Raw genomic sequence first — 20,222 nt, forward strand, 5'->3', positions numbered from 1 at the left:
ATTATTCGGCCCTTTTACTTTCAGTGCAGAAGTTCATTGTGGATCTCTGAATGATCCAATGTTGTCCTAAATGCCTAATGATGATAAATATAATCCACCTGTGTGTAATCAAGTCTCCGTATAAATGCACCTGCTCTGTGATAGTCTCAGGGTTCTGTATAAAGCACAGACAGCATCATGAAGACCAAGGAACACAACAGGCAGGTCCGTGATACTGTTGTGGAGACGTTTAAAGCCGGATTTGGATACAAAATGATTTCCAAAACATCCCAAGGAACACTGTACAAGCGATCATATTGAAATGGAAGGAGTATCATACCACTGCAAATCTACCAAGACCCGGCCGTCCCTCTAAACTTTCATCTCAAACAATAATAATAATAATAATAATAATCTTTATTTATATAGAGCCAACATATTCCGCAGCGCTTTACAGTTTAACAGTTTCAAACAACAGTCATAGGTAACAATGTTAACAATACAGCAATAAAGCAAAATAAGACGACCCTGCTCGTGAGAGCTTACAATCTACAATGAGGTGGGGAGATACAAAGTACAGGTGTGTATTTACAATGATGGTCCATCCATCTTCAGGGGGTGGGGGGTAGATGAGATAGTGAACGGGCTACACACACACACAAACATAAAATGACTGATTAGGGAACGTGATAGGCCGCTCTGAACAAATGAGTTTTGAGCGAGCGCCTAAAGCTATGCAAGTTGTGGATGGTCCTAATATCTTGGGGTAGAGCATTCCAGAGGATGGGCGCAGCACGGGAGAAGTCTTGGAGTCGGGAGTGGGAGGTACGGATTAGTGCAGAGGTTAGTCGAAAGTCGTTTGCAGAGCGCAGCGGTCGGTTAGGCCGATAGACAGAAATGAGGGAGGAGATGTAAGGGGGTGCCGCACTGTGGAGAGCTTTGTGGGTGAGAACAAGTACTTTGAATTGTATCCTGTAATGAATGGGCAGCCAGTGTAATGACTGGCGAAGAGCGGACACGTCCGAGTAACGATTAGCCAGATGGACGACCCTGGCTGCTGCATTAAGGATAGACTGGAGAGGGGAAAGTCGCGTGAGGGGGAGGCCAATTAAAAGAGAGTTGCAGTAGTCCAGGCGGGAGTGGATTAGGGCGACAGTGAGAGTTTTTGTTGTCTCCATGGTGAGAAAAGGGCGGATTCTAGAGATGTTCTTTAGGTGTAAGCGGCACGAGCGGGCAAGAGATTGTATGTGGGAGGTGAAGGAGAGATCGGAGTCAAACATGACACCCAGACAGCGTGCCTGCTGCCTAGGTGTTATTATGGTGCCACCCACGGAGAGGGAAATGTCAGATTTAGGGAGGTTAGTAGAAGGCGGGAGCAGAAGAAGTTCAGTTTTGGAGAGGTTGAGCTTCAGATAGAGAGCGGACATGATGTTAGAGACTGCAGACAGACAGTCAGTGGCGTTCTGTAGTACAGCGGGGGTAAGGTCAGGGGCTGACGTGTATAGTTGTGTGTCATCAGCGTAAAGATGGTACTGAAAGCCAAATCTGCTGATGGTCTGTCCAATTGGGGCCGTGTAGAGGGAGAAGAGAAGGGGGCCAAGGACTGAGCCCTGAGGTACCCCAACAGTGAGAGGAAGAGGAGATGAAGTGGAGCCGGAGAACAGAACACTGAAGGAGCGTTCAGAAAGATAGGAAGAGAACCAGGAGAGAGCAGTGTCCTTAATGCCTAGTGACTGGAGCCTAGAGAGTAGGAGAGGGTGGTCAACAGTGTCGAAAGCTGCAGAAAGATCGAGGAGAATGAGCAGAGAGTGGTCTCCAAACAAGGAGAAGACTGATCAGAGATGCAGCCAAGAGGCCCATGATCACTCTGGATGAACTGCAGAGATCTACAGCTGAGGTGGGACAGTCTGTCCATAGGACAACAATCGTCGTACACTGCACAAATCTGGTCTTTATGGAAGAGTGGCAAGAAGAAAGCCATTTCTCAAAGATATCCATAAAAAGTGTTGTTTAAAGTTTGCAACAAGCCACCTGGGAGACACCAAACATGTGGAAGAAGGTGCTCTGGTCAGATGAAACCAAAACTGAACTTTGTGGCAAGAATGCTAAACGATATGTTTGGCGTAAAGGCAACACAGCTCATCACCCTGAACACACCATCCCCACTGTCAAACATGGTGGTGGCAGCATCATGGTTTGGGCCTGCTTTTCTTCAGCAGGGACAGGGAAGATGGTTAATATTGATGGGAAGATGGATGGAGCCAAATACAGGACCATTCTAGAAGAAAACCTGTTGGAGACTGCAAATGACCTGAGACTGGGACGGAGATTTGTCTTCCAACAAGACAATGATCCCAAACATAAAGCAAAATCTACAATGGAATGGTTCACAAATAAACGTATCCAGGTGTTAGAATGGCCAAGTCACAGTCCAGAGCTCAATCCCATCGAGAATCTGTGGAAAGAGCTGAAAACTGCTGTTCACAAACGATCTCCATCAAACCTCACTGAGCTCGAGCTGTTTGCCAAGGAAGAATGGGCAAGAATTTCAGTCTCTCCATGTACAAAACTGATAGAGACATACCCCAAGTGACTTGTAATCGCAGCAAAAGGTGGCGCAACAAAGTATTAAGTTACAGGGGCCGAATAATATTGCACGCGCAACTTTTCAGTTTTTGAATTTCCACAAAAATTTTAAATAACCAATAAATTTCATTCAACTTCACAATTGTGTTCCACTTGTTGTTGATTCTCCACCAAAAATTTACATTTGGTATCTTTATGTTTGAAGCATGATATGTGGGAAAAGGCTGAAAAGTTCCAGGGGGCCGAATACTTTCGTAAGGCACTGTATCTGATTAGAGAAATATGCTACTTTCTCCTCCTGGACTGATTTTTCCCTTTCAATTCAGGGGTAAAATCTGTAGTCAATGAAGACAGATTCTCCCATTACTGAGATATGAGATGACAATTGGTACTCGTAAGATTCTATGGAGGAGGGAGGAGCAAGAGGAATTCCTGGACATTCTGCCTCATGTTCTGAAGCGACAGTTAGAACTTTGTGAGCACCAACTGTCCCCTCCTATCTCACTAACTGAAAAATCTGTATTCACTGAAGCCAAATTTTAACAATGAGTTGAGACTTTTGAGAAAGAAAGATCAGTCAAAGAGGAGAAAGAAGTAGAGTTCTCTAATAAAATAAATTAGAAAGTGTCTTTTTTCAGGACTACTATTGTATTGATTTTTGGAAAAAAAAAAAGAATTAAAACGAAGGTTATTCTTTAAAGACTGTTCTGCAAGATAAAGTGCAGTCACAGTGCTGTACCTACCAAAAAGACAGAGTACAGTCAAAGGAGACCCAGCACTGCACTACTTCTACATGAAACTGTTATACCATCCACTGCCAATAGGGGCGCTAATTTAACACCGACTAATATGTCTCTTAAATGACTGTATTCAACAATATACATTTGGTGCCCTCTAGTGGTGACTGAATGCAACCAATATTATTTAATTTAAAAGTCAGAAAAACTTTACTAGTTACATAGTGAACACATGAACATTTACTAACATATGCAGCATGTAGGTTAACCCCTCGTAAGCCCCTTCCAATAACTTTTTCGTATCCTCATGTGGTCTTTGCTGTGTCTTTACATACTTTCGTAACATTCGGACATTTTTTCTCTATTCTATTAGATTAGAAACTACATTTCCTGCGGGAGGCACTCCAGCACTGAGGCTATGTGTGACCTGATAAAATCCTGAATTTCCAGTCTGTGTCACTGTGTGGATACAATGTATCCCTGGAGATGATGTGATGTGTAGCTCATCTGTCCTCCAGTACGGCTGGGTCATACCATTATCTGTCACTTTCGCTAGACCTCTGAGATTTCCAGAAATCCCAGTAATGACTCTGAGCTGTAAGCGGCACATTTGCCTGTAAAACCTTTTCATCTGATCTCACTGCTGAATCTGATATTAGAGCATTTATATCTTTTCAGCAATTAAGAGCCCAATTACTGCACTCGGCAAAGTCTCCGAGAGATTCCCAGGCAGAGATTAATTAACGGCACTTATAAGACACGTTCTCCTTAGGGGAGCGGCTCTGCCAGGAACCGCAATCTCCCGGCGTCCTTTAGTCACCTTGACAGATTGCTGCCTGTTCTTCCCTTCTGGATATATCTACTCACTGAGGAGCCTGCACCAGACTGTTCTGTGCTGGAGGAGCCCTATGTACTGATGCACAGATCTGCTGATCCCTGTGGACACTATCATCACAGCTCGTTAGTAACTCAGAGAGAAGCAAAAAGCGGATTAATGAACAGGCATGGACTAGAGACATCATATTATTTCTTCATAGCACTTAGAATCATGGGGCAGCATTATAGTAGTTATATTCTTGTACATAGGGGCAGCATTATAGCAGTTATATTCTTGTACATAGGAGCAGTATTATAGTAGTTATATTCCTGTACATAGGGAGCAGTATTATAGTAGTTATATTCTTGTACATAGGAGCAGTATTATAGTAGTTATATTCTTGTACATAGGTGCAGTATTATAGCAGTTATATTCCTGTACATAGGGGCAGTATTATAGTAGTTATATTCTTGTACATAGGAGCAGTATTATAGCAGTTATATTCCTGTACATAGGGGCAGTATTATAGTAGTTATATTCTTGTACATAGGGGCAGTATTATAGCAGTTATATTCCTGTACATAGGAGCAGTATTATAGTTATATTCTTGTACATAGGAGCAGTATTATAGCAGTTATATTCCTGTACATAGGAGGCAGTATTATAGTAGTTATATTCTTGTACATAGGGGCAGTATTATAGTAGTTATATTCTTGTACATAGGGGGCAGTATTATAGTAGTTATAGTCTTGTACATAGTGGCAGTATTATAGTAGTTATATTCTTGTACATAGGGGGCAGTATTATAGTAGTTATATTCTTTTACATATGGGCAGTATTATAGTAGTTATATTCTTGTACATAGGGGCAGTATTATAGTAGTTATATTCTTGTACATAGGAGCAGTATTATAGTAGTTATATTCTTGTACATAGGAGCAGTATTATAGTAGTTATATTCTTGTACATAGGGGCAGTATTATAGTAGTTATATTCTTTTACATATGGGCAGTATTATAGTAGTTATATTCTTGTACATAGGGGGCAGTATTATAGTAGTTATAGTCTTGTACATAGGGGCAGTATTATAGTAGTTATATTCTTGTACATATGGGGCAGTATTATAGTAGTTATATTCTTGTACATAGGAGCAGTATTATAGTAGTTATATTCTTGTACATAGGGGCAGTATTATAGTAGTTATAGTCTTGTACATAGGGGGCAGTATTATAGTAGTTATATTCTTGTACATATGGGGCAGTATTATAGTAGTTATATTCTTGTACATAGGAGCAGTATTATAGTAGTTATATTCTTGTACATAGGGGCAGTATTATAGTAGTTATATTCTTGTACATAGGAGCAGTATTATAGTAGTTATATTCTTGTACATATGGGGCAGTATTATAGTAGTTATATTCTTGTACATAGGAGCAGTATTATAGTAGTTATATTCTTGTACATAGGGGGCAGTATTATAGTAGTTATATTCTTGTACATATGGGGCAGTATTATAGTAGTTATATTCTTGTACATAGGAGCAGTATTATAGTAGTTATATTCTTGTACATAGGGGCAGTATTATAGTAGTTATAGTCTTGTACATAGGGGGCAGTATTATAGTAGTTATAGTCTTGTACATAGGGGCAGTATTATAGTAGTTATATTCTTGTACATAGGAGCAGTATTATAGTAGTTATATTCTTGTACATAGGGGCAGTATTATAGTAGTTATATTCTTGAACATAGGAGCAGTATTATAGTAGTTATATTCTTGTACATGGGGGCAGTATTATAGTAGTTATATTCTTGTACATAGGGGGCAGTATTACAGTAGTTATATTCTTTTACATATGGGCAGTATTATAGTAGTTATATTCTTGTACATAGGGGCAGTATTATAGTAGTTATATTCTTGTACATAGGAGCAGTATTATAGTAGTTATATTCTTGTACATAGGAGCAGTATTATAGTAGTTATATTCTTGTACATAGAGGCAGTATTATAGTAGTTATATTCTTGTACATAGGGGCAGTATTATAGTAGTTATATTCTTGAACATAGGAGCAGTATTATAGTAGTTATATTCTTGTACATGGGGGCAGTATTATAGTAGTTATATTCTTGTACATAGGAGCAGTATTATAGTAGTTATATTCTTGTACATAGGAGCAGTATTATAGTAGTTATATTCTTGTACATAGGGGCAGTATTATAGTAGTTGTATTCTTGTACATAGGAGCAGTATTATAGTAGTTATATTCTTGTACATAGGGATCAGTATTATAGTAGTTGTATTCTTGTACATAGGGGCAATATTATACTTGTTGTATGTTTGTCCATAAACACAAGTAATTTAGGGACATTGTTATAATGTTAGGGATCAAACAAAACAGGTGACCTCTCAGTAGGATGCATGGTGTGGTGTGCAGTGTGCTCTCACATTTAGTAACGCCACCTATGATTTCTATATGTCCATATGTGCCTTCTGGACATGGATGATTTTTGTTTCTCCATGTTAAAGGGGCAATGAAAAGCTTTACTACAAACCTTAACCACAGTACTGTGAAAATATAATGAAGTTATAAATAGTTTTATCCAAGCAGGAGCCTTCATGTTGATTCATTTATAATACATGAAGAGGCCACTGAAGTCCAAATAAATTTGATGAGTGAAGCACCAATAACTTTAACGCTTTGTTGCTGTCATCTAATCCTTTTTTTTTTTGTGGACCTCACTACTGGCGCCTTGTTTTTTAAAACCTCAATTTACCAACGAAATGTATGAAAAAGAAAGTTCTCTGATCACCTTGTTCCACAGATTCAGTTTCTGTTGCAGCAGAGAGAGGCGACAGCGCTGATCTTAAAGTACTTTCCTCCACGATCTTGAATCCTGACTCTGCAAATCAAAAGTTATGTCAGTGGGATGTACAAAACTATGATCAAGTACAAAGCAAAAAAAAAAAAGGATCAATCTGGACATAATATAATATAAAAAATGGATTATCAAAAGGGTGACCACATGTACTAAATCAATGGCACTTCAAATCAACAGATCAAAAATCCTGGTACCCAATTACACCAGAGAAGATGAAGGGATCCATAATAGTAAAATATATACTTTGATTAATAATAATTAAAAATAATTGATACAAAGAGAACAAAAAAAAAGCAGAGTGCCTCAAAAAGGAGACGCTACAGACTCCTGGTACAAAAAGTAATGAGGGGATATCTTACAAAATTAGTACATGCTACACTGTGAGGTAGTGATGTGAGGAGCCAGCAGATAAACAGGAGGGAGATCAGGACATCATATGGAGAGGTCACATAAATAAGTGGTTTAATATGTGTTCCCGTCTTGTACCTCTTTTCCAAATTCACAGTGGAATTAACCAAATTCCAGTGGAATGCACCCACTATAAGATGCCGCCAACATATGAGCAAGGGTATAAGTATCTCATCAGCTACTAGGCTGATACCGAACAAAGTTAAATCAAAGGATTTTATTTTTCATATTCTATCTCTCAATGTTAAAATTAACCTACCTTTAAAATTATAGACTGTTCATGTCTTCGTCAGTGGGCGAAATTACAAAATCAGCAAGGGATCAAATAATTATTTATTTGGCTGAAGGTGTTCCTCAATTACTTTCTACCCAGCTCCTATTGGTTGAAGCTGCTCCTCACAGACAATCTTCTCTGCGCCTATTGGCTGAAAATATTCCTCACATCCTGCTCTGTACCTATTGGCTGAGGCAGCTCCTCACAGACATCCTGCTCTGCACCTATTGGCTAAGGCTGCTCCTCACATACTTCCTGCTCTGCAGCTATTGGCTGAAGCTGCTTCTCATAGGCTTCTTGCTCTTCAGTTATTGGCTGAGGCAGCTCCTGAAAGACTTTCTGCTCTGCAGATATTGGCTGAAGCTCTCCCACTAAGACACGGAGGCACTCTGTAAAAAAATACTAATAATGAACAGAGTCTTTTGCTTAATTTTTGTTTACTCTTCAAGCAACTGGACCTATAAATAGAGAGAATTATCTGGAAGGAACAGAGAGCGCTCATTTTTTTATCGGTATTATATTGGAAGTACAAGTCAGAGGTAAACACACCAGGAAGTCTGTGAGTTGTAACCACAGCCAATGGCTGCAGAGCAGGAAGTGATGTCACAGAAAGGTGCACTGTTTTAGTAACTTATCATGACAGATTAGATTACTGCACTCACTTGTAGGAATCACATCAGAAGGTCTGGAAGTGCCTGAAAGGCAATGTGAAATGTTATGTACAGTGATCTCCATAAGATTATATGATGACGGGTTGTTTTTGGAGGTGTTCTCGCAATTAATATAAATAAAGTTTGTTGACACGGCGGTCCATCTACTATTGTATCCCCTGCAGTAAGTTGGTTCCCCACTTAAAGCTGCAGTGATGATGTCAACAAGCTTTATTGATATCAGTCTGGTGAACATACGTCCTGTTGTGAATACAGATTATAGACTTACTGTCAGGTGCTGTCATTACAGTGTTCAGCACATCTCCGGGACCTGAAGCAAGAGAAAAACAATTGTGTATATTGTAGATGTCCTTAAAGGGATCATCGAGGTTTGAAAAACCATATTCAAGTACCCTATTAGGCAACTACTGACCAGTCCAAACAAAATAAAATACACATAAATAGTGTTGTTGACATAACCTGAACAGCACTCACTAAAGTCCTTATAATTGCGAGGTCTGCCCACATAGGAAACAGGATTCAGCTCATTAAGTCCAAAAGCTTCACTTTTACCTCCTGGATCCCTCCCTGGGGTGGAGATCTGGTGAACAGCCATCCCGCCCACCTCTTCAGCTGTTCATAGTAGATCTGGGGCTGTCATTGTCAATTATTATTATTATTATTATTTATTGTTATAGCGCCATTTATTCCATGGCGCTTTACATGTGAGGAGGGGTATACATAATAAAAACAAGTACAATAATCCCTTCTCTGCACATAACAAAACTTCCAGGTTTATATTACTGAAGCTAATAACCTCAGTGAAACACATCTCCCCTCCAGTAACTTACCAGTGACCTTCTAACATCTCTCTGATCTCTCTCTCTCTCTCATATATATATATATATATATATACTAGATTGTGGCCCAATTCTAACGCATCGGGTATTCTAGAATATGCATGTCACCGTAGTATATGGACAATGATGATTCCGACTGTGCCCGTCGCTGATTGGTCGAGGCAACCTTTTTGACATCACCGTCGCCATGGCAACCATTATGACATCTACGTCGATACTGTGCCCGTCGCTGATTGGTCGCGGCCTCGACCAATCAGAGACGCGGGATTTCCATTATGACATCATCGTCGCCATGCTATGCCCGTCGCTGATTGGTCGAGGCCCAGGCGGCCTCGACCAATCAGCGAATGAATAAACGGGACAGACAGACAGACAGAAAAACCCTTAGACAATTATATATATAGATATATATATATATATCCTCTTCCTCTTCTCTTTCTCCTCTCATCTCTCTATTGTCTCTTTACTCTCTCTCCTCTCACTATCATTTCTCTCTGAACTCTCTCTCCTCTTCCTCTTCTCTCTCTCCTCTTCCTCTTCTCTCTCTCATCCCCCTATCTCCTCTCACCCATCTATTATCTCTTCAAGCTCTCCTCTCTATCCTCTGGCATCTCTTAATGCTCTCTTTCATTTTTCTTTTCACTCTTTCTATGTCCATGTTCATAAATTCCATGGACAGACAATTGATTGAATTGTGTAATTCTTCATCTCTCCTGTGGGGGCACTACAGGGGAATTGAACACTTACTGGTAGTGTCCATTTCAGATTACAGCTGATCACTAAAGGCTTTGGCTGCAAGGCAACCTATGTTTAGGGCTTTTTTTTAGGTATTTAAAAAGAATAATCAGCATAAAGCAACACCGAACAAAGGCCTGTTAGTATGTGTGAGCATTTGAGTAATGTCACATAAAGGGTTTGCTCCAGGTTTATGTGGACACCTGAGTCCTAGTAGGTCTGCGCTTTCAATTTTCAGTGATATCATTCTTATTTTTTCGTCGATAGTCATACGAGTACTTGTTTTTTTGTAAAACGGGCTGTAATTTTATCATCACCATTTTTGGGTCCATGCCACTTTTTGATCTCTTTTTATTCCATTTCTTGGAACTAAAAGCGCCAGTGTGAACGTGCGCTTACATGCTGCATGCACACCTGTCTGTATCCCAGCTCATATCTTTAGGTTTTTTTTTCAGTCTGTCTGCACCATGTACATATAAAGGTGTGGCCTGCCTTTTCTTTGAGCTGGGCATTATATTGATGGCTGTGTGTCCACCAGTTGGGCCCAGTCCGTCTCAGCCCTTATCCACATGCATGCCACTTGACAAACGGTAAGGTCTTTAATATTAGAGTTAGGACTGTCCCAATTAGGGTCACCGTGAAGTGGTGGGATGGCTTTTGCATTTTTTTCAGCAAAAAACATGTTAACTAAGTCCCGTATATTATTTCCATGCACTATGCTGTTTCTTTACTGCAGGGTATTTAATCATTAAGTTTCTGTCTCTGTTTTTGTTTTTTTACTGCAATATACTGTATATTAAAATTCTCAATTCCCTATGAAGCCAAAGGCTGAGCTTCATAATTGTAAAAACATGGCAGACACATGGTCTTCTGGAGGATACGGAGGCTAGGACATCTGTAAAAGGTTATACCACTGCTATAACACATCATCATAAGATTCACATTTACTGGAGATCTATCAGGTTTTGTATACAGACTAGAAAAACATTGGTGGAAGAAAAAATAGAAAATCCTTGAAGAAATCAAGCTGAATGTTTACCTAGAAGTACAAATGATTGGTCTGAAGCTCTATATTCCGCGGGCATATTGTGTAAGATTCATTAATTGTGCCACAGGGTGCATAGGTTTATTTAAATGTACCGAGAAGATGGACATGGCATGATAAACAAAAATTGCTAGTTTGACCCCATTATCTTCTTAGTATGTTGTTATTGCTTTCATACATTTACACAGGTTTTGCCATTACTTTAATACATTCCTTAAAAACAGGTAAGCACAAAACATTCTGTATGTTCTTACTTTCAGAGATGGGCATTGCAGCGTCTCTACTTGATGGATCTGTAAACACGGTGAGGAAAAAATTACCAAAATTATTAATTATGTTAATATACAGTAACCAAGTAACAAATCCATAAACAACGCTAATCTAGTAGCAGAGCTTAACAATTAATAAATAATGCTGTTATTCAAGTAATAATACTTTGGTCACATATAGCGGTCTTATGCCCCCTCTATGAGATAGGAGCCTCTCTTATTACAGACGCCAGTTCTCCACTTACCTTCCGCTTTTGGAGTTCCTTCCGGTGTATCTGATCCAGCTGTAAGAAGACAGAAAGATTCAATTATCAAGTAGGTGTCATCAAGCGTTCACACCAAATTCCACATTCATCCATGGGTGGAAGGGTGAATTTTTTATTTTATTTTGCATTTAAAAAATATGCATACTGAATGGCCACACTATTGGAGAAATTAATCTAGTATCAAGTTGGACCTTCTCCAGAACCACAGAAATGGGTCATGGCATAGATTCCTCCAGGTCTAGTTCTAAAGGAATATTGACCCATGTGGACTGGATAACTCCTTGCAGTTTTTGAAAATGAGATGGAGGTACTGACATACTCTGAGCAGACCTTTCTACCTCATCCCATAGGTTTAAGATCTGGAGACTGTGAAGATCATGTAAGCAAGGAAAACTCAATGTAATTTTTTTGGAGGCAATCTATGACTATACAACAAATCTGGTGGCACAATGCATTATTTTTCTGCCATAGGGTAGACACCCACCATGAAGGAAAGAACTTGGCCTAGGTAAACCCTACAGTCCAAACATCCATCCACAGGTATGAGAGGTGCCGGCATGTGCCAAAAAATAATACTCGTACAATTATGCCAATTCTACCAGCACGAACTGTTGGAAGGTTTATTTATGCTTGTGTCAACTTCTGATCTTCCCATCGGCATGGGGCAACGGAGATCTGGATTCATCAGATCAGGCGATATTTTTCCACTGCTCATTGAGATAGATTTTTGGCTTTTTAGGCTACTGGAGACTTGTCTTTCTGTTTCGCTGAGATAGTAATAGCACTGGAACTGGTCGTTGGCCACCAATGCTAAGGAATGACACTTTCGAACACCGGCGTTGTATTCGGCTGCTGTGTACATGACTGTGCACCGCCTGTACATTAAAATGATTCTTAAAATCCTCCTCTAACCCCTTTTGAGTTTTCATCCACAGGATCAGCTTTCCGTGAATATTTTTTCTTGATGATGACATACACTGTGTTCCAAATTATTATGCACAAAGAGTTTAGGAGTGATAAGGTTAGAATTTTTTTGTTTGTCATTTAAACTCATTGATGGTGATGTGTGTCAGGGCTCTTTATATCACTGAAAGCAATTGCAGATACCTGTGCACATTAGTTTGGCAGGTGTGTCCAAATAAAGGCAAGACTACTTAAGAAGGCTGTTCCACATTATTGAGCAGCCTACATTTTTTGCCAAAATGGGAAAGAAAAAGGATGTGTCGGCTGCTGAGAAGCAACAAATTGTGGAGTATTTAGGTCAAGGCATGACTACAATCAACATTGCCAAGACACTTCATCGTGATCATCGCACAATCAAGAAGTATGTAGCTGATTCCCAGCACACACGTGTGCGTGCTGATAAGGAAAAATTGAGGACTCTTTCCAACAGGCAATTGCGTAAGGTTAAAGGAGCCGCTGCAAAAATGCCTTGTCATAGCAGCAGACAAGTTTTTGAAGCTGCTGGTGCCTCCAACGTCCCCAGAACAACAAGATGCAGGGTCCTTCAGAGGTTTGCAGCTGTGCGTAAGCCATCCTGTCGACCACCTCTATCCACTGCACACAAGCAGAAACGGCTCCAGTGGGCCAAACGATACATGAAGACTGACTTCCAAACTGTTTTGTTCACCGATGAGTGCCGTGCAACGCTCGATGGTCCAGATGGATGGAGTGGAGGATGGTTGGTTGATGGACACCCCATGAAAACACGGCTAAGGCGCCAACAAGGAGGAGGTGGAGTAATGTTTTGGGCTGGAATCATGGGGAGAGAGATTGTCGGCCCCTTTATGATCCCTGAAGGGGTAAAGATGAACTCCATAATCTATGTGGAGTTTCTAAAACAACACGTCCTGCCATAGTTCAAGAGGAAGAACCGTGCTTTCCGCAGCAAGATCATTTTCATGCATAATAATGCACCGTCTCATGCTGCAAAAAACACATCTGCATCTCTGGCTGCTATGGGCATAAAAGAGGACAAACTTATGGTGTGGCCACCATCTTCCCCTGACCTCAACCCCATTGAGAACCTCTGGAGCATCATCAAAAGGAGTGTCTATGATGGCGGGAGGCAGTTCACATCTAAGCAACAGCTCTGGGAGGGGATTCTGTCCACATGCAAAACAATTGAAGCAGAAACCATCCAAAAACTGACAAATTCAATGGACGAGAGAGTTCAGAAGGTTCTTTTGAACAAGGGGTCCTACGTGCAAATGTAACATCACCTAGAATAAAGTTTTCACTTGAAAACTGTTTGATTTCATTTTGTAATAAGCTGATAATGCTTATAACTTCACAATTGACCATTTTTTTGGTCAAAATAAAAAAAAAAAGGTTGAAAACTCTGCTGTGCATAATAATTTGGAACATGCATTCTGAGTGTTTATTTTTTTTAAAAAGATACTGTTTTCATAGGCAGTTTGTTCCAAAACATTGCAATTATACTACAATAGTAGATGACTAGAAAATAACAATGACTGCAATTCAGATAGGTAATTTAGAGAAAATAGGAGGAAATATTATTTGCATAATAATTTGGAACACAGTGTACTTAGAAGCCTTCCAACACCACCCCTAGGTTGGCTGGTTTTGAAACATTGACCCCGGCTAGTCGAGCACCAAAGACCATGCTTTTTATTAAAGGGAACCTGTCACCCCCAAAATCGAAGATGAGCTAAGCCCACCAGCATCAGGGGCTTATCTTCAGCATTCTGTAATGCTGTAGGTAAGCCCCCGATGTATCCTGAAAGATGACAGAAAGCGGTTAGATTATACTCACCTGGGTGGGCGGTCCTATCCGATTGGCGTCGCGGACCGGTCGTGGGCCTCCTATCTGCATAGGATGACGTCCTCTTCTTGTCTTCATGCTGCGGCGCAGGTGTACTTTGTCTGCCTTGTTGAGGGCAGAGCAAAGTACTGCAGTGCGCAGGTGCTGGGCCTCTCTGACCTTTCCCGGCACCTGCGCACTGCAGTACTTTGCTCTGCCCTCAACAGGGCAGACAAAGTACGCTGAAGCCGCAGCGTTACTACAAGAAGAGGATGTCATCGTAAGAAGATGGGAGGCCCCGGACCGGACCGCAGCGGGACCGCCCCTGGGTGAGTATAATCTAACCTCTTTCTCTCATCTTTCAGGATACATCAGGGGCTTATCTACAGCATTCCAGAATGCTGTACATAAGCCCCTGATGCTGGTGAGCTTAGCTAATCTTCGATTTTGGGCGTGACAGGTTCCCTTTAAGTCGCTTTGATCGCATTATAATCCCATTCTTATGTTGACACTAAATCATGTAAAACTTGCTCAATTGATTTTATGCAGTTCTCCAGCGTCACATGTCTAACTTCCATACAGTGAAGCTCCAAGCATGAAATGCAAGTGTCATGCTTGTATATTGTGGACCCACTGCATCAAGGACTGGGGAGAGCCTGGAGGGGCGTGAATTAGCGACCACCTGAGTTTTCACTAGAGCTCCCGTTGGTGGGGTTAGACTTGAGCCCAGCTGGACTCCAGGTGCTATTCCAGGACAGACCCGGGAACCGCGGCAGCTGATCCCAAGGGTCAGGAGAGCAGCAATGGACTGACTAGGAGTCCAAGGCAGGACAGGATACCGACGGTACAGATGTAGCCACTGGTTCAAATGGGACTGATACTACTGTCGGAGTGGTTTGGGGTTTCTTTTACCGCAGGTGCAGTTTCACGATATCTCCAGAACAGACTTGAGTTCAGATACTGCCAGTGTGGTTTCTGGTTCACGTACCGCCAGAGCCGCTGGTTCAAACAAGACAGATACTACCGTTGGAGCAGTTTTGTGTTTCTTTTACCGCAGCAGGTGCGGTTTCCGGGTCACGATACCGCCAGAGCAGTTTCAAGTTCAGATACCGCCAGTGCAGTTTCTGGTTCACGTACCGCAGAGCCGCTGGTTCAAATGGGACAGATACTACCGTCTAAGCAGTTTTGGGTTTCTTTACCACAGGTGCGGTTTTTGGATTGCGATACCGCCGAAGCAGTTTCGAGTTCAGATACCGCCATTGCGGTTTCTGGTTCATGTACCGCCAGAGCCGCTGGTTCAAACAGAACAGATGCTACCGCCAGATCAGTTTTGGGATTCAGGTACTGCCTTAGCCGTTTTAAGTTCACGCACCACTGAAGCAGTTTCAGGTTCTAGTACCACCGGAGCAGTTTCATCCAGTGTATCCTACTGCTTCTAGGGTAGAATGCCTCAACAATGTGGGATCCATTGAAACACATTTTTTCGTCTGATTCCATATGAATTTGGAGAGCTATAATACAGCCGTTTACATGAGGCCTTGGAATTGGAACTTTCAGAATTTTCTTTTTTAACAACAATGCAACTTAAGGAAACACAACCTTTTACTTTTCACTTTCAAAGTTGTATTCTTTTTTGAAGGATACTATTTTTTCCTCCTGCTCTAAGATGAAGTTATTTTTTCTCTGACACTTTATAGTCGACAAAAAGACCCTTTTTATGTGTTTTATCTTGAAAGTCAGTCTCTGTGCTTTGGGGTTTAGCACTGTATAACATTTAAGAAAAAGCTTCGGGCAAGAAGAAAGTGTATTAAAACATGTTATTGACCTTCCGACGACTTTAACACTAATACAAAAGTCCCTGCAACTTTATCCTCCTTATATTTAGATGCTAAACTGTTCCAACTATGGGGTGTGATACCCTAAGGTTACTATGAGTTATTACAAACGTAGCTCTGAAACTTCAGTGTTTTTTGTTGTTGCTTTGATATAATTTGTGGAGCATTTTATATCAGTGATCAGATACTATGATTGGGAATTTGGTCCATACTTGCTGTAAACATGTAGGGCATTCTCTCCTCCTATGTCTCTTCCTTTCCTTTGATATTTTCCTCCCCTTCCTCCTAATTTTTTTACTCTCTTTCTTACTGCTTCTCTAGATTTCTTTCTCCTCTTGCTTTCTCTTCTGTCTTGTCTTTCATCATCCTCTCTTTCACTTTCCATCACTCATTGTCTTGCTTCTCGTCTCTTTCCCCTCCACTTTTTCCTCCTCTTACTCGCTACCCCTCCTCCTCTCTCTTCCTCATCCACTCTCCCTCTTCCTATTTCTTCTTCCTTCTATTTCCTCTGCTCTCTTCCCACTCTGCTCTCTTCCTCCTCTCACCTCCTCCTTTTTCTTCCTCCTCCTCTTTTTCCTCTGCTCTCTTCCTCGTCTTCTATTTTTCCTCTGCTCTCTATATTCTCCTCTCTCCACTCCTCTTTTTATCCTCTGCTCTCTTCCTTCTCACTGTTGCATTTCCTCTCTTCTAATATGTCTCTCTCTTCAATTCTCTCTAACTTCTCTTTTATCTTTTCTCCTCTCTCCATCCTTTTTGACTCTCCCTCTCTATTATCTATCTTCCTGCTTTTCTCACTTGCTTCTTTCTCCTCCTTCTTCCTTTTCACTCCTCCTATTCTCTCCCCCCTGCTACTAGCTCTCCCTCTTCCTTTCCTTTCCTTCTTCCCTTGCTCTCCCCTTGCTCCTTACCTCTTTTCCTACTCCTTTCTTTATTTTATCCTCTACCTTACTACTTTTTTTTTACTTCACTCTTTTATTTCCTCCCTTGCTCTCTCCCTGTTCCTCTCTAGGACTAGGGATGAGCGAACCTGAACTGAAAAGTTCAGGGTTCGTCTCGGACACAGACATTTTACTGTATGTCCGGTTTCCTTTTTAGGTCTAATAAAGCTCGTTGAAAGGCTGCCATCAACAATGATTTAGACTTTAGGCACTTTCGGAGCCATCACAGCCATGCCAAGTATTTTTTAAAGGCAGGATCATGCGTGCCGCCGCCATTATGCTCTCATTAATGTAGGGATAGGAATACGCACTCTGCAAACACAATGCGGTGTGTAAGCTGCAGTACCCACCTGTGCGAGTACTGTCTTTGAAGTTGCTGTGTATACCGTGCATCCCTGCCTATGGGAGTACTGTCCTTGAAGCCATTGTGTATACTCTGCACCCCCCCGCCTGTGGAAATACTGTCCTTGAAGCCTCTGTGTGTACTGTGTATCCTCATCCCACCTGTGGGAGTACTGTCCTTGAAGCTGCTGTGTGTGCTCTGCACCCCCCTCCTGTGGGAGTACTGTCCTTGAAGTCGTGTGTACTCTGCACCCCCCACCCTGTGGGAGTACTGTCCTTGAAGCTGCAGTGTGTACCCTGCACCCCCCTGCCTGTGAGAGTACTGTCCTTGAAGCCGCTGTGTGTATGCTGCACCCCGCTCCTGTGGGAGTACTGTCCTTGAAGCCGCTGTGCATATTCTGCACCCCCCTGCCTGTGGGAGTACCATCCTTGAAGCCTCTGTGTGTACTGTGTACCCTCCCCCCACCTGTGGGAGTACTGTCCTTGAAGCTGCTGTGTGTATTCTGCACGCTCCTCATGTGGGAGTACTGTCCTTGAAGTCTTGTGTGTACTCTGCACCACCCCGCCTGTGGGAGTACTGTCATTGAAGCTACTGTGTGCACTCTGCCTCTGCCCCCGCCTGTGGGAGTACTGCCTTGAAGCCGCTATGTGTACTCTGCACCCCCCACCCTGTGGGAGTACTGTCCTTGAAGCTGCTGTGTGCACTCTGCACCCCGCTCATGTGGGAGTACTGTCCTTGAAGCTGCTGTGTGCACTCTGCACCCTCCACCTGTTGGAGCACTGTCCTTGAAGCCTCTGTGTGTTTTCTGTTAGTCAGAGAAATAAATAATTGGCATCAGTTGTCTCATTGCTATTTGTAGACCCCAAAAATAATATTTCAGGCCTGTTGTGTGTATTCTAGTAGTTTTGCAAATCAATATGAGTCACCCACCAGGGCAATGGGAATAATCGGTACCGGGTCCGGTCGCTCTTAAAGGGGATGTCACGGTGGCTGCGACCCGGTCTATGGTCCTGGGCACTGAATAAAAGGGGAAAAGTCTTTAAAGGGAATTTGGTAATAAAGTTTATTCATGACGCCACCTGTGGCTCTCGGTCAGAGGGACCGACGCTGCTTAAAGGGGTCCTCTGGGGTGATGTTGTTGCAGCAAGATGGTGACGTTTCCCACAGGTGAAGCGGGGTCCCCAGGGCTCCCAAGGTGTATGGCAAGGATGGTCGGTTGCCGGTAAATAACGGATGACACAGAGTTGCAGTCTTTACCTGGTTTACTGATGGTAGCAGGCCTCAGTCCAGGATACCGGCAACAGGTGCAGAAGGAGTCCAAGCAGCCTGAAAACAAGTGGTAATCTCCCTTGGCAGGTCAGGTTGGTAGCCTTCCTCTATGCGTTGGTTTTTTGGTCCCTTGCTACCTGTAGTTCACTGGCAAGGTACCCCTTTCTCTCTCTCCTGTCCTGGGACAGAACCTGTACGGCAGGCAGCTTAAGCTGTTCTCTTGGGGGTATCTGACAGGGTGACTCTAGGCTTTATCTGCTGCTGTACCTCCAGGTATGGTATGGGCAATTAACATACAGTCCTATGCCCTCCGGTTCTACTATGGACATTGCAGTTATCCACAATCTCGATGCCCGGTTTCTGTGCTCTGGCTCACAGGAGGCCCAATTGCAGCCTCCCTGAGCTCCTAATCACTCCTCTCCCTTCACTTTCCACGCTCCAGACTGAACTAACTCATCCTCCAAACCAGGATGGATATCAGGGAAGTTCCCCTAAAACAGGGTTTTGAAATCCCTCTTCTGGCCTGGAGTTAGAATATGTTGTGTGTAAGATTTACCTGCCAAAGGGATCCTAGTTGTCTCCAGGCATGGCACTACCCTCCCCGAGAGGAAGACAGCATCACTGTGGTACCCGAACTCCTGAGGTGCCTCAAATACATCGCATCAGCCGTCTTCTTGGCCTTTGTAGGCCCCAAAAACACTTTTTTGGGCCTCGTGTGAGTTTTAGAGTACTTTTGCAAATCAATATATCACATCAGCTGTGTAGTTGCCATTTCTAGGTGCCAAAAATAATTTTTAAAGCCAGTTTTCTAGTTCTTTTGCAAAGCAATATATCGTATGAGCAGTGTTGTTGCCAGTTTTAGACCAGTGGGGCCCTGGGCAAAAGTTTAAAGTGGGGTCCCAAATGCCAACATATTGCACCATCACACAGAAACATTTTGGTTTTAATAACGTGCTGATCTCAGGCCGCTAAACAAGTGTGATCAACCATGTTGAAGTTGTTTGACGCTTGTTTCCCGGCCTATTTGCTCCGGCTGAGGAACAATGATGGAGACAAAACGATCACTAATAGATCAATCTGTCACCATACAGTATCATGGTATCTGCAGGTTACACCAGGCAATGTGCTGCTGAGAACAATGATTACAATATAATGCAGCCCCATATAGTATAATGCAGCCCCTCATAGAATATAATGTAGCCCCCTCATATAGTATAATGCAGCCCCCCTCATAGAATATGATGCAGCCCCCCATAGAGTATAATCCAGCCCTCCCATAGAATATAATGTATCCCCTATACAGTATAATGCAGCCCCCATAGAGTATAATGCAGCCCTCCCATAAAATACAATGCAGCCCCCATATAGTATAATGCAGCCCCCTCATAGGATGTAATGTAGCCCCCCTATAGAATATAATGTAGCCCCCATAGAGTATAATGCAGCCCCCCATAGAATATAATGCAGCCCTCTCATAGAATATAATGCATCCCTCCCTCACATAGTATCATGCAGCCCACAACACCTTCCAAATCCAAGCCAGGAGGGGGAGCTCAAACCCCTATTTTAG

At 42.3% G+C, this 20,222-nt stretch overlaps 1 protein-coding gene across 2 annotated transcripts in view; it reads right to left on the reverse strand.

The window, feature by feature from the left end:
* Positions 1–20,222, reverse strand: part of OC90 (otoconin 90) — a 123,265-nt gene that overhangs the window by 7,483 nt on the left and 95,560 nt on the right. For both annotated transcript variants that reach the window (XM_077271249.1, XM_077271250.1), the window contains 5 exons: positions 11,483–11,521; positions 11,223–11,261; positions 8,618–8,659; positions 8,341–8,373; positions 6,928–7,017 (listed from right to left, as the gene is read on the reverse strand). In XM_077271249.1, the coding sequence (XP_077127364.1) occupies positions 6,928–7,017; positions 8,341–8,373; positions 8,618–8,659; positions 11,223–11,261; positions 11,483–11,521 (243 nt within the window). The remainder of the gene's footprint in view (positions 1–6,927; positions 7,018–8,340; positions 8,374–8,617; positions 8,660–11,222; positions 11,262–11,482; positions 11,522–20,222) is intronic.

This window comes from Ranitomeya variabilis, chromosome 6 (genome assembly GCF_051348905.1).
Source record: "Ranitomeya variabilis isolate aRanVar5 chromosome 6, aRanVar5.hap1, whole genome shotgun sequence".
Taxonomy (NCBI): Eukaryota; Metazoa; Chordata; class Amphibia; order Anura; family Dendrobatidae; genus Ranitomeya; species Ranitomeya variabilis.